Raw genomic sequence first — 13,331 nt, forward strand, 5'->3', positions numbered from 1 at the left:
AAAGATTACAAGTCATATATATATATATATATATTATGATCAGCCCTAATTAGGCTCCAAAAAGTGATACAACAGAGTATTATTTTAAAATGGCTTTCATGAACGTAAGACGATTCATGAAAGCCATTTATATTGATTTCTTCTGATGTCAAGCCAAAAACAAAATCTTGAGACCATTTATATTGGATACAAGCTTTAATTGATTTTTAGATGTGTGATTTCGTGAGTATTGTTATGAAGTAGCAATTCATCCATTATGCTTTGATTCTCTTCCCGGGTTAAACAAGGTTGAATTTGTAGCTTCACCAGTATAGCATACCTTATGGGTTAAATTTTGCTTCTCTGTTAAACTGGAAGACAAAGGGGATCTACAAGCCTCAGGAACAGTGTTGCCTTGGTATGCCTTGCAGATATATGATGCAAAATTATTATAATCCTGCATCCAAACAAACCCTTCAATCAATTAAAAGATTATCGATTAGGTCTGACTTGTTTCTAGATTTTCTTGGGTTCATAGACAGTTACACCGTAGAGTGGCTGATTGTTTACTGTCACCCACGGTACAAATGTACGCGGTGGATTTAAACGATCAGTTTCACTGCCATATTGGAGGACAATCTGCAGTCGAGTGTAATTAGTCAGACCTCAAGATTGAAATAGAACAAGAATCTGAAAGTGAAAATCAACAAAATTTAGATTGAAGAGTTAGACAACTCGAGTTTGAATTATATTGGAGTTACCTTTTTTCCGTATCCACTCACGTAGCAATCTTCAATAGCTTTCTTGTTCAATCCCCATCTGTTAGAACATAATTTCCATATAGCTTCTGCATTCTCAGAGTGCTCATCAGCCTCCACTCCGCCATTTTCAACACACCGAATGAACCCAAAATGTTTTTCCTACAAACTTTAAATTACTTTTAAGGCAGAGACTCTTTTATTCTTTTAAACTAACAAAGAGTGATTTAGTCTCACCGGATCAGGCCAAATATTGATAGCGCATGCATGTATAATGTTCAGATAACATTCATCCTCACCATGCTGGGAAAGAAATAGAAAGTAGAAATCAAAAGGTAATAAAGGGAAACACCATTGATGAAAAACTTGAAGAAATGACGAAGCAAACCAACCTGGCAAACAATGGCGTTATTGGGTTGAACAAGTGCAGAATTGCCCCAGGGGCGTAGTTTGAGATTGACAGAGGAGACGAGATGAGTGTTGAAGAGGTTGACTAAATGGTCAACGATGAATGCTTTGCAAAATGGGCAAAGAGATTCGTAATAAACAGAGAGATTAACCTTATTGGATTTGGCAGAAGATGCAGGCTCAGCCGTAGCAATGATGAAAAGAAGAAATACAGATAGTAGTTGATGGAAGGCCATTACTCACAACTGGAAGATCAATACACTTGAATTGAAGTTTTCTCCTGTTTTTGTGGTTTAGATATATATATATATATATATATATAGATATATATAGCTGTAATCCTGTATAGATTGTCTACCCTAATAAATGGAGTTATGTGACAGACGGACCCTTGAATCTTCTATCAACTACCTTTGCAACTAAAACAAATATTATATTGTATATTCTGAAAATCACATGTTACACTATGAATTCTAATGTAATTAATCTCTTTAAAGTTGAAATCAAGTTAGACGGGTGTCTACATATATATATATATATATACTGTGTGTCAAGCATCTTATGGTTTCCAATTGCAATTAATGTGTACCCATAGAGGTAGGTGAATCCAACTCCACATTTTGAAAGGTTTTTAATTTCATTGCCAAACCCATATATATCTTTTTTATATATATATATATATAGTTTAGCTCGTGAAAATTGGCAGAAAGAAGCTATATATATATATATATATTAAACTAGTAGACCTTATTCAAATCCTTCGTAAGTACAAAACCTTAAACCAAATAGTAATAGCTGCATGAAATAAAAATCTCAACACAAATAACCAGTGGAGAGAGACTACAAAAGCTTATTTAATAAATCAGTCCTCCAAACCAGCAGATCTACAAAATCACACAAATTCAAGACTTATTCTTCAGCTTTGGAATCAATGAATGCAAATCTTTTGGGCTTGGCGGTGGCTCGGAGTAACCACGAACTTTGGGTGGTTTCTGCTGCAAGTCTCGATAATAATAATTATCTCGAACACAAATTCCAGCGTCGCTTGAATCTGCCATCTTATTTCTTGGAGCTGAATTATGGCATACTTTTGGTGGGTTTTTCCCCTTGTAAGCCTTGCAGATGTAAGAAATATAGTCCATATAGTGCTGCACAAGTAAAAAATACATTCTAGAGATGATGATGGAAAAAGAGATTTATCATAATATACAAAACGTGATAGAGATGGAGTGTGTACTTACTTCTCTCAGAGGTTGACCATTGACAACCACCCATGGAGTGAAGTCATGAGGTGGATGGAGATCACTAGTTTCTTTACCATAAGCCAGCTCAAGCTACAATTCAACTTCTATGATCAGCATTAATCAGAAGTTATAGTTTAGGCAAGAACTCAAATTGGTTTTGCTTGGATTGATAAATTTATGAATGGAGCAAACCTGTTTTCCCAATCCACTTTCATAACATTTCTGAATAGGTTCCTGAGGATAGTGGAGATTCTGAGCACATTCTCGCCATACTTCTCTTCCACTGGAGTTGTTTGCTTTTAACAAGTATTCCGTGCAATAAATCATCTTGAAATGCATAATCTGTTCCAAGTTACGTTCATCGAAAATTTAAGACGAAGTCTAGTATACTATAGTAATTAGCATATCATAGTATACGAAAGATTAAGGAAATCAGGTGTACCGTATTAGGTAACGCGTTTATGATGCATGCATGAATAGTATTATAGTAGCATTCCTCTTCTCCATGCTGCATGCAAAATTTTAGCATGTAATTTTGATATACCCATTAGAAATGAGATTCAGTAACTTTACAATATACGAAGGAGAGATTTATAAAACATTTCTGATAAATTGAAAATGAAAAACAAGGAAACCTGGCAAACAATTTCATCATTTTGTGTAAGTTTAGCATTGCCCCATGGGACAAGCCGAAGATTAACAATGCTTAGAAGTCCATCTTCTTTGAAGAGCCTGATTAAGCCATTGGCACCTATAATGAAGTCCTGACAACCTGGACAAAGGGTTTCATAGTACAGAGACAGGTTGACTTTCTGATCATCAGCAGGCTGGTGATTAGTAGCCACCTTGTAATTTGGTAAGGAAGAATAGCAAGTAGAAGGAGAGATGAATAAAAGCAGTAGTATAGAAGTAGAGAGAAAGGAGGAGAGAATTTGAGAAGGAGCCATTGTGGTTTTCTTGAAAGATTTTGTCTGTGTGTGCTTTAATCTCTCTGGCACGTTAGGGTTTATATAGCAAACACGTTGATGGGACCGATTGCTGATATTCAAGCTAGTTTCTTATGTAAGTATGCTTGATTATTCATGTACTTATATAACAATAGTAAAAAAAAACAGCCAAATCCCACTTGTTTTTATTAGATGGTTTACAGATTTAATCATAATTTACTTTATTAAAGGTGGTTTTGTGTGATACTTAAGCTATACACACACACACACACACACAGCTGTTTCAGTAGACAATTTTGGCATCCTCTGGTTTTCTGCAAGCTGATATGTATGTATAAGTAGAATGGTGATGAGCTGTAGCACCATCTAAATGTAGGCGTCAGCTTATCTTTCTTATTCATTTATGTTCTGTATCATAATTACTTCAAACAAAAGCAGGATAATCTTGAATTTAATTACACAAGCTGATACCTAAATTAAAGGCTTTACTCATGTCTGTACATGGCTTTAGTTACATCATCTGTGCTCCAAAAAAAAAAAAAAAGAAACTGTAAAAAAGAGTTATACTAATGAAATTAATTGTCAATTTCTTTTTGAATGAAGGTTGATACATTTTTATAATTAGATAACACTTTCACACTAATAACTTATAACCAATCAACCATAATGTATATGCTGATTGTTTTTATAAATCATTTCATCTTCTCCATGCCAAAAAATTACAACAGTTCATATATATATATATATTGATCAGCCCCAGTTAGACTCCAAAAAGTGATACAAAAGAGTATTATTATCTTGAAATGGCTTTCATGAATCTGTCCAGTGAAGAGAAAATTCCTGCTGCTTGACTGAGCAAAGACGGGCCCTGCTCCGACTTCTCTTCTACGCTTCCAAATATTATCTGCCAAAGATTTTAATCATATAACTTGTCAGCTTTGTCAAGGTGAAATATTTTTCTCAAACTTTTTGGTAGTCTACTAACCTCAAGATCTTCGGCGTCGGGACGGCTAATGAGCTCTTTGGCAAGTAAGTACCTGTTTGGTCTTTCTTTGTCATCATAGAACACCTTCCATGAACTGGAGAAATTTGAGACAAGGGAAAATAATAATATTAGTGAACTAAGCAAGATGAGACACGCCTAATATTTGTCAATCTATTCAAGTTGGTAATTGAGTTCTGGAGTGTTTTACAGCTTTCTTCTATTATGCTTGTTGAATCACCATTGTGAACGTCCAGAATACAATGACAAAAATTTTCTCCATCTATTTTCGTATATAATGAGGAAATTTCCTTCTAGATCTCACAGCTACCTTATACAGTGAAGGGACCAAACCCAGCTACTGTTCAAAGAATTTTGGTCCACTCAAAGAATGCCTAAATGATGCTTCAAATCCAATTAAGTACTGCGAAGTAAATGTATGAGTCCTACCCCGGATAACACCTAAAGACAGCACCAGATGGCAGAGGTCTCATTGAGTAAACCGTAGTGAAAGAACTGTAAAACAAATGAGAGGGCAATTACTGTACTATGATCAACAAATCATGCCATTCTGCCAAAGGAATTGCATTGAAATCACAAAGTTGCAAAGTGAAAAGTAAAAGGACTGAAATTAAACATATTTTGTACATTAGTGGAGGTACAAAAAGATCAGAATATGTAGCAAGGAGGCATCCAGATAGAGTTTAATGGTTAAAACCAACCTGGAAAGCAGCTAAAAAATGCTTTGGTAGGCTGACTTTGAAGTATGAAGTTCACAAAAGATGGAAAAAGTACCTCAGGAAGTAACGTCTTAACTTGCGAACATTAAACCCGACTCCAACATCCTCGCTTACAAGACGTGGATTCCACATGATGAGAGGCCTTGGCTAGCAACATATGGGGGAAACACTGTGAGAAAAATCGTGCTTTCCAGCTTAAGGATAACGATCAATTGTCTCTAACCCTTCAGAGTTTAGAGTTAAGGACACAAATATTCGACGAAATAACCATTTCATATGCATACCCGACAAAGAAATAAGATTATTTGATTATACCTAGGAGAAATCATGTTTTCAAAGGAGCACAAGCAATAGAAAGAAGGTATCAGGCTTCCAGACGAGTTAGTGATTTACAACCAGGCATAATTTTAGTAAAGTGTGATTAATTATGATAAAAAAATCAGGTACAAATGTATGGAGAGCCTAGATTGTGATAAATAATTGAGAAGTTCGGTTAATACCGGATCGTCTGAGAGGGCAGATGCAATTCTCTCTACATATTCCGACATCTGATAATCAGGAACAACCATGACAACAATTTCATCTTCATTCTTCACAGGTTTCCGATCACTTAAACTGGAGAAAACACAATAAAAGAGTGACCTAACTATCAGTCGCAAAATTAAGCACTTCAACCACAGATCAAAACTATAAAATCACTATGCTCCTCATCAAACAGAAAAAATTACAGTTCAATAAATTTCAACATCCATTTGAAGAAACATAATCTAAACAATATAGAACTGAAAGACAATAGGGCAGAAATTACCTGGAGAAAGCAAAAGGAGCATCTTTCCACTTATATTTCAGAAGGGCAGCAGCACCAGCATCTGGAAATATAGCTTTAACCCTCTAAAAGATATTCAAGAGACAGCAGTAAACAACTAGAATAAATGTAAATGCATAGAGAAACTGAAATTATTATATTCAAGAAACATTTCAGGTCCTGAACAGAGCTAGTATTTTTTATTTAGAACACCATAATCCATTCTTGGAGGATCGCATATAAAATTATTTAAACTGAAAGCAGCACTTCAAGCTCACCTGACATCCTGTTTGTTCAATGAGAGTATCCAAAAAAATTCTAGAGAGTTCCCACAGTTCAGCTTGTGCACCTTCATCGTCTAGAAACCGCAGCTGGGGGATTAAGAGCTCGACCTGCAAGAAGTTAGATGATCTAGTAATATGAGAAAAAAGGTAAGATGAGCATAAAACAAACTGATGACTATAAATGCCGCTTCCATAATGAAATTCAATTGATTTTATTTAGAATAAGTTTTTTATCATATCAAAACAAATATTAAAAAGAAAGAACAACTTTCATTTCAAAGTTCAGACAAGCAATATGAAGCACTTATTCGCCTTGGATAAGACAAAGATAAATTTTGAATAGCCAGCAGTAAAACTCAGAAAAATCATATAAGAGTTAGACAATTTGAGATTTTTCGATCTTCCATCAATATAATTACACTTTATGTATAATCTTGTCATAGTTCTCCTTAACACATCTGATAAAATAAGCTCAAGAAGTGGACTAAATCATGTAGATTGAGGAACAATTATAATTATAGATGATTCTATATGATATTTAGAGGATTCCACCAAAGAAACCAAGTAGGAACAAATCAATGCCACTTTCTGTCAAACAATTGCATTTTTTCCTTTGCACATACTATGGCTCTCATTCCTCCTGAAGAAACGAATGTGGCACTCGCTTGACTTGACTGCCTGACAGCACCCTCCAAATCCGAAGGCAAGCAACTGAAACACAAACAAAATTTGCTTAATCCACCGTGTTCAATTCAGTTAGTTGCTAGTAAAAGGATAAAGGGATAAATATGTTTTATATTTAAATTGTATTATAAGTTATATATATCACTAATACTAGGTTCTGTGTGTCATTAGAATTCTAGAACCTAAGGTATATTACATTAAAGAAAACAATCTTAAATGCTTCATGCACCATCCAATATGACGAATAAACCAAATCAATTACCAACAAGAAAACTAAAATTTTCCCCTTCCTAAAATCTCAAAATGCAGGTAAGTATGCCTTTCAATCAAGAATCTGAGTATTCTAATCTTGGTTAAATCTCAAACCAAACCATAATTTAATTACCGAAGCCAACTACTGAATTGCTATGCATGTGATTTCATTCCCATATCAAATTCAGTTTCCATAAGCATCTAAATTGAAACGATTATCATATTTGCAGGTGCACCAGCAAAAGGGTCAGCCCTATATAATCCTCCCATATACACCTTGAACGTAAAAAAGAAGAAAAAAAAATAAGAAAACCCCCCAAAAAAATGTACTGAGATAAGCATTTCTAGATTTATACACACACGCATGTAGGTATTCTATGTATAGTTGGCAGTAAAGCCGGCACCTATCATCTTCTTCCTCTTCTTCTTCCACTTGCTGAACGTATGAAGAAGACGATGCGCTACTCTCTTCAGGGTTGTCCTGAGGAGAATCACTTTGGAATTTCTCAAGCTTGGCCCATGTTCTCGAGCTAGAACAACGTCTGTGAAGAGGAACTCCACAGTACTGATGCGGAATATAGTGAGAAAAAGATAAGGCAAAGCGGGTGGTTGTGGTGGAATTCCAGTGCTTAGACGCAGAGTAACAATGGAAGCAGCTCGATACTGAAGAAGAAGCCATCAAGTAACAGTACCACCAAGCTGATAAACTCACCAAGCCATGGATGAAGAAAGAAAAAAACAGCACTGATAAAAATCTGCAGGGAATTATGGAGCTTTGGATTTTGCCTTTTGAGACTTGTATAGAGTACGGTATTGAAGATGACGATGAACTGTATAGTAAAGGGACCAATGACTGTTAGCCACGTCAAAGATGGTATTTTCAAATGCTTTGTGAAATTAAATTAAATTGGTAAATTTTGGATAATATAAATGAGAGTTTAAAATATAACTATTTTTAATTTATTTTTCTAAATTTTGATAAAATTTTAAAATTTTTATTTAATTTCATAGAAGATTATATATTAAAATAGAATTTTAAAATCTAGAATAACTACAACCATAATTTTAAAGTGTGAAATTAATTATAAATAAAAATTTCATATTTTTATGAAATTTAATAATTTTATCTTAAACGTAATTGAATGTACATATAATCTATTTCGTGGTTTTCACGACTCGGGTTTCGGCTGAGTGTCGGGGCTAACCCGTGGGTCGGATCGACCCATATTGAAGACCCGGCACTGATTTTCAAATTTACGCTACCTTTCCTTTCTTGATATTTCGCATATAGCCGTTGGAAACAGCTCCTCCCTCCTCATCCTTCGTTTCTCTTCATTTCAATTCAAACGTTCGACTGATATCAAAACCCTAACCCTCCATTCCTCTATTTCACTTGTCAACTCTCTCTCTCTCTCTCTTTCTCTCTCGAGAATTTACTACTTTGCTCTGAAGATTTCAATTTCTACACAGATTTATCTCTTATTTTAAGCGATGGATGGTACTCTTTTTCTCTCTCTCTCTTTACAAGTATATCTGGATATTTAGATCCTTTGACTTTTCTTTGATTAATAGTTGATTTGTGAGGATATGATATACGATGAGTTGTTAATTCTTTCAGATCTAACAGTGTTCTCCGAGAACAGCGATCGATGCATTCCTAATTGCGAGTCAGATGACTCAGATCACTCTACAAAAGGTTCTTGTTTTTCTGATTCTTTGACTCTAAAGAAAAATTATTTTTGTGAGTCTTTTCTTTCTTTTATGTTTTCTACCTCATCTGAGTTTTTCAATCTTCAAAAGAAGGTTAATATTAATTCTTTTAATAGAAGATTTTTCGTTTCTTTGAGTTCCAGTTCATATAATTGAAGGTGCAAAATGCAATGATTCAGGCATGTGTGTTCTTCATCTCTGATTTCCTTTTTTCCTTCTCGGTACCGTTCGCAAAAGTAGTAATTGTGCTGATTTGAGGGTTATCTTCTCTTCTTTTTCTTTTCTTTTGTGTAGATCAAAGCCAGAAGATTTGTTCTACCGAAGAAGGTTCGTGATTTTGTTTACATGTTTCTTGTACATCTTTCAATGAAGAACAGTGGTTAAATTTAAGTTCAAAGCCTAGGTTCATGTTTACTTTTGATCTTGTTTTAATCTTCAGTAGAATTTCAACTGAATTAATAAGAAAATTCTATAAGTTAGAGATAACTTATCACTCAATTTCATTTTTAGCGACCAGGAGAACAGCATTTATTACTCTCTTCTGTATCATTTGCTTTTTGGATGTGTGCTTATTTGAGGACTTCATTGTTTCTCTATATCTAGTCGTAGCAAATGCAGACCATTCTGAAGAAAGCAGTGTATTAGATAGACTTCAAGAAAAATCTTGCCCTGAGGAGTCAACCCAGCCAATACTGCAGAAAATTTTCAATCTGAGCGACAGTGTTAAGGTGAAACTTCCACACATGTACTCTTTAAAGCCAAATGTGTTTTTTTAATCTACTTCATTGAAGCTCTAGTTATCCAGTAACACTAGTTTGTTGCTTTTAGATAAGTTTAGTTTCTTTACCTTGTTTCCTTATGGTTTAGCGAAGGTTCTTCAATTTATTCAGTGGTAACTTGTTGATTTAAGAAACTATGATTCGTGTTCTTGTATTCTTCTCTCAATTCATAAAATTTGAACCTTCTCTTTTCTCAAACTTGTTTGATTAACTCTAATATTGGTTTGTATAGAATTTGAAGAAAGAGCACAGTCAGCTGTCTCATCAAGTAAAAGGAATCATGGTAGATCCCTTTCCTGGCTCTGAAGTTTTAACGACATTCCGGCGTCTTAGTGAGTATATCCAAGGACGGTAACTGAATGATGTTTCTTCGTCCTTTTTTCTTTGGGTTTAATCAGTTTGTATTTGGTTCCAGATGATGATTATGAACTTCTGAAGAAGAAGTATCTTGAAGAGTCGCTGGAAAGGAAACGACTTTACAATGATGTGATAGAGCTCAAAGGAAATATCAGGGTATTTTGCAGATGTAGACCTTTAAATCAAGTTGAAATTGCAAATGGCTCCTCTTCTGTAGTGGACTTTGAATCTGCCCCGGAAAATGAGCTCCAGATAATTTCTTCAGATTGCAGGAAACAATTCAAGTTTGACCATGTATTTAGGCCAGAGGATAGCCAAGGTAACATATTTTCATCAGTTTTTTTCAAGGAAATTTCAGTTAGTATACTTTATGCTGTTGAAGTTTCTAATATTGTGTTTTTGAAATATGCAGAGGCTGTTTTTGCTCAAACTAAACCAATTGTTACTTCAGTATTGGATGGCTATAATGTTTGCATATTTGCCTATGGGCAAACTGGAACTGGAAAAACATTTACAATGGAAGGAAATCCTGAAAATAGGGGAGTGAATTATAGGACCCTGGAGGAGTTATTTGCGATTTCGAAGGAGAGAAGCAATATCTTGAGATATGAGCTATATGTTAGCATGGTAGAGGTCTACAATGAGAAAATAAGAGACCTCTTGGTAGAAAACTCCAACCAGCCTTCTAAAAAGTGAGTTGAATTGGCTTGATATTTTCCATCTAATCCTTTCTCTATATAGTTTCATCTAAATCATCTGCTGATTACTGAGGAAGGTCCTTCAGTTTTTCTCAAAAAATGGCTAATCAAGAGAACTTTCTTCTCCTGATCATCTTAAAGCTTGCACTTTTTTTAGCTATGATTGACTGTATCCACAGATTTAATTAACAATATTGCTGAACTGCTGAAGGTTGGAGATCAAGCAAGCAGCTGAAGGGACTCTAGAAGTCCCAGGGCTTGTTGAAACTCGTGTTTATAGCACAGAGGAAGTATGGGAGGTACTTAAGTATGGAAGCCGAGCAAGATCTGTTGGATCCACAAGTGCAAATGAACTTAGTAGTCGTTCTCACTGGTATTTTTGTCTGTCTCCTATCTAGTTATGCTGACAGCATTGACTGTCTATAAAATAAATTAAAAATTATTTCTTTTATGAAATAATTGACTGGAGTTTATTTTTTCTAAAAAGAAAAAAGAGTGCAAAAATATATTTTGATAAAAGGGAACATGAAGTTTAAAGCATCTTAACCATGACTTGCCTCAATGGTCAGTTCTTGCTGCCCATCTGGGTTGGGTAGGTTCTGATCTTGGTTGTTTTTTTTTCCTTTTTCGCTTGTCTGGGATGTATATGTGAGAATGGGAACTGTCTTCTATAATGCACAGCTTGTTGCGAGTGACAGTAAAGGGGGAGAACTTGATAAATGGACAGAGGACAAAGAGTCATCTTTGGCTGGTAGATTTAGCTGGTAGTGAGAGAGTGGGGAAGATAGAAGTTGAAGGGGAAAGGTTGAAGGAGTCTCAATTTATAAACAAATCTCTTTCGGCGCTTGGTGATGTTATCTCTGCTCTTGCATACAAAACAGGCCACATTCCTTACAGGTATTTCTCTTTCCCTAAACTTCACCCTTTACCTTTTCCCACCCACAAAAAGAAGCACTGTAGTTACTAGATATCCCATTGCTAAATACCATCTGATAAATGTTTTTTTATCTTGCGTGCAAGACCAGAAACTCGAAGCTCACGCATATGCTGCAAAGTTCCCTTGGTAAGCTTTAGATTTACATTTTTTCTATTGCATAAGTCATAAAAACTATAGATTTTTTTTATAGACTTGTTTTTGCAATTGACTAGTATACCTATTCCGGAAGTATGGCTGTGGGGGATTTTCCTTGCAATGACCAATGGTTATTGGATTGTATAATGCAGGAGGAGATTGCAAGACCGTTATGTTTGTCCAGATTAGCCCAAGTGCAGCAGACCTTGGGGAGACCCTCTGTTCACTGAACTTTGCGAGCAGAGTCCGGGGGATCGAAAGTGGTCCAGCCCGCAAGCAGGCAGACCACTCTGAATTATTCAAGTACAAGCAAATGGTAACAAACTTCATCAAATTCTACGAGATTCAAAATTTTATCCTACTCTGAAGGTCTTTAAATTTGTTTCCTTCTGTTCATAATCAACAGGCTGAGAAGCTAAAACATGATGAGAAAGAAACAAAGAAATTGCAGGATAATCTGCAGTTCTTACAGTTACGGCTAGCTGCCAGAGAACATACCTGCAGAAGTCTACAAGAAAAGGTGATTTTACGGGACTTTTTGGCCAGAAGTCTTATAGATATTTACTGATTCTATACATATATAATCTATACTAACCAGTTATTTAATTGTGCAAAAGGTTCGTGACCTGGAGAATCAATTAGCAGACGAAAGAAAAACCAGACTAAAGCAGGAAACGCGAGCTTTTGCTGCTGCATCATCTTCTTGTCAGCCTTCAGCATTATCATCTGCTTACCATGCAGCGGACAGGGCAAAAATGGATAAAAAACCACCTCTTGGCCCTTCAAGACAGCGGATGCCATTGCGAAGAATCACCAATTTCATGCCCCCACCACCATCTCCTTTTCTTTACCATAAATTAACAACTCTGAAAAATTCAGCTGCAGCAGCCATTGATAACAAAGAGAACACTTCAAAACTGACAACAGCTTCGAACACAAACTCTCTGCTTAAACCAAGACGCGTTTCCATTGCTATCGGACCTCCCACCACAACAACAAAACCAGCCAAGAGTCTCCAGCCTAAAAGACGAGTCTCCATTGCTACTATCCGTCCAGAGCCTAGCACATTCATGACAACACCACTCCGCACCTCACTCAACAATGGCAGTTCAATGAAACGAAAATCATTAGTCCAGGACCCACGAAAGGCACGATATTCCAGGTTGTTCTCTCCTTTGCCAAAGTTATCCGAGGCAACTCCAGTTGCCATGAGGAGTAGCAGCAAATTCATGCGGAGTCCTCCAGTCTCCCAGGCCACTGGCTCATGGAAACCAACCCATCCAACAGTTGTTGCACTGCAGAGGAAATCACTGATCTGGAGTCCACTTAAGCTGAGAGGTAACATGAAGAACCAAAAGAAATCACAGTTTTAGCAATTGTAGTAGCCTTCAACTGAATTTAATACCCCTTTGAGTGACAAGTGATCATCTCTCATTGTTAAATACGCAAGCTTTTCTCTGCGTCAATTTGATAGCAGCCGTAAATTCTTTTCCTTAGAACGCTTGTCAATTCCTTCTTGTTCTTTTAAAAGTTTCTTTTGAGATGCTATGTATTTTAATTGTTGTTTGATCATTTGTTGAATGAATCGCTGGAAGACAATCCAAATAGTCTGTGCTACAAACGGATAAAATA

The 13,331-nt window shown here is 35.8% G+C and overlaps 4 protein-coding genes across 6 annotated transcripts; 1 reads left to right on the top strand and 3 right to left on the bottom strand.

Annotated features, from left to right (window-relative positions):
* Nucleotides 1-5: 5 nt before the first annotated feature.
* On the bottom strand, nt 6-1,428 carry LOC110815305 (gamma-interferon-responsive lysosomal thiol protein-like). Of its 2 annotated transcripts, XM_088214872.1 has the most exons (5): nt 1,130-1,428; nt 975-1,040; nt 741-899; nt 526-618; nt 6-436 (listed from the first exon to the last, which is right to left on the bottom strand). In XM_088214872.1, exons 1-5 carry the CDS (start codon nt 1,379-1,381, stop codon nt 248-250), a joined length of 759 nt encoding a protein of 252 aa, XP_088070998.1. In that variant the 5' UTR covers nt 1,382-1,428; the 3' UTR covers nt 6-247. The 2 variants fall into 2 exon arrangements, with proteins under 2 accessions (XP_088070998.1, XP_088070999.1); XM_088214873.1 differs by lacking the exon at nt 526-618.
* Nucleotides 1,429-1,892: 464 nt separating this feature from the next.
* Nucleotides 1,893-3,756, bottom strand: LOC110815302 (gamma-interferon-responsive lysosomal thiol protein-like). Its single transcript, XM_022043023.2, has 5 exons — nt 3,025-3,756; nt 2,832-2,897; nt 2,582-2,731; nt 2,387-2,479; nt 1,893-2,293 (listed from the first exon to the last, which is right to left on the bottom strand). Exons 1-5 carry the CDS (start codon nt 3,334-3,336, stop codon nt 2,048-2,050), a joined length of 867 nt encoding a protein of 288 aa, XP_021898715.1. The 5' UTR covers nt 3,337-3,756; the 3' UTR covers nt 1,893-2,047.
* A 141-nt stretch (nt 3,757-3,897) lies between these two features.
* On the bottom strand, nt 3,898-7,883 carry LOC110815301 (DUF1995 domain protein, putative (DUF1995)). 2 transcript variants are annotated; one of them, XM_022043022.2, is made up of 9 exons: nt 7,488-7,882; nt 6,771-6,858; nt 6,142-6,255; nt 5,867-5,949; nt 5,559-5,673; nt 5,114-5,205; nt 4,769-4,834; nt 4,322-4,415; nt 3,898-4,240 (listed from the first exon to the last, which is right to left on the bottom strand). In XM_022043022.2, the coding sequence occupies exons 1-9, from the start codon at nt 7,760-7,762 to the stop codon at nt 4,130-4,132; spliced, it is 1,038 nt and encodes a 345-aa protein (XP_021898714.2). In that variant the 5' UTR covers nt 7,763-7,882; the 3' UTR covers nt 3,898-4,129. The 2 variants fall into 2 exon arrangements, with proteins under 2 accessions (XP_021898714.2, XP_088070996.1); XM_088214870.1 differs by lacking the exon at nt 4,769-4,834 and having other exon boundaries at nt 7,488-7,883.
* Nucleotides 7,884-8,318: 435 nt separating this feature from the next.
* LOC110815530 (P-loop containing nucleoside triphosphate hydrolases superfamily protein) lies at nt 8,319-13,304 on the top strand. Its single transcript, XM_022043359.2, has 14 exons — nt 8,319-8,581; nt 8,702-8,779; nt 8,937-8,972; nt 9,088-9,120; nt 9,397-9,521; nt 9,805-9,904; nt 9,988-10,248; nt 10,342-10,621; nt 10,839-11,000; nt 11,309-11,524; nt 11,653-11,690; nt 11,852-12,015; nt 12,106-12,219; nt 12,317-13,304. Exons 1-14 carry the CDS (start codon nt 8,575-8,577, stop codon nt 13,070-13,072), a joined length of 2,370 nt encoding a protein of 789 aa, XP_021899051.2. The 5' UTR covers nt 8,319-8,574; the 3' UTR covers nt 13,073-13,304.
* Nucleotides 13,305-13,331: the final 27 nt, after the last annotated feature.

The sequence above is a fragment of the Carica papaya genome, chromosome 3 (assembly GCF_054855325.1).
Source record: "Carica papaya isolate Zhongbai chromosome 3, ASM5485532v1, whole genome shotgun sequence".
Taxonomy (NCBI): Eukaryota; Viridiplantae; Streptophyta; class Magnoliopsida; order Brassicales; family Caricaceae; genus Carica; species Carica papaya.

Excerpts from the sequence above, each read along its gene's own strand:
- LOC110815305 (XM_088214872.1), bottom strand. The coding sequence starts at position 1,381 with ATGGCCTTCCATCAACTACTATCTGTATTTCTTCTTTTCATCATTGCT. Across the intron at positions 1,041-1,129 it reads ATAACGCCATTGTTTGCCAG|CATGGTGAGGATGAATGTTA; the intron begins GTTGGTTTGCTT and ends TTTCTTTCCCAG. Across the intron at positions 619-740 it reads TGAGTGGATACGGAAAAAAG|ATTGTCCTCCAATATGGCAG; the intron begins GTAACTCCAATA and ends ACTCGACTGCAG.
- LOC110815302 (XM_022043023.2), bottom strand. The coding sequence starts at position 3,336 with ATGGCTCCTTCTCAAATTCTCTCCTCCTTTCTCTCTACTTCTATACTA. Across the intron at positions 2,732-2,831 it reads TAAACGCGTTACCTAATACG|ATTATGCATTTCAAGATGAT; the intron begins GTACACCTGATT and ends AACTTGGAACAG. Across the intron at positions 2,294-2,386 it reads ATGGTCAACCTCTGAGAGAA|CACTATATGGACTATATTTC; the intron begins GTAAGTACACAC and ends TTACTTGTGCAG.
- LOC110815301 (XM_022043022.2), bottom strand. The coding sequence starts at position 7,762 with ATGGCTTCTTCTTCAGTATCGAGCTGCTTCCATTGTTACTCTGCGTCT. Across the intron at positions 6,256-6,770 it reads CAGGAGGAATGAGAGCCATA|GTCGAGCTCTTAATCCCCCA; the intron begins GTATGTGCAAAG and ends AACTTCTTGCAG. Across the intron at positions 4,416-4,768 it reads GTCTTTAGGTGTTATCCGGG|TTCATGGAAGGTGTTCTATG; the intron begins GTAGGACTCATA and ends AAATTTCTCCAG.
- LOC110815530 (XM_022043359.2), top strand. Across the intron at positions 9,121-9,396 it reads GATTTGTTCTACCGAAGAAG|TCGTAGCAAATGCAGACCAT; the intron begins GTTCGTGATTTT and ends CTCTATATCTAG. Across the intron at positions 12,220-12,316 it reads GCAGAAGTCTACAAGAAAAG|GTTCGTGACCTGGAGAATCA; the intron begins GTGATTTTACGG and ends ATTGTGCAAAAG.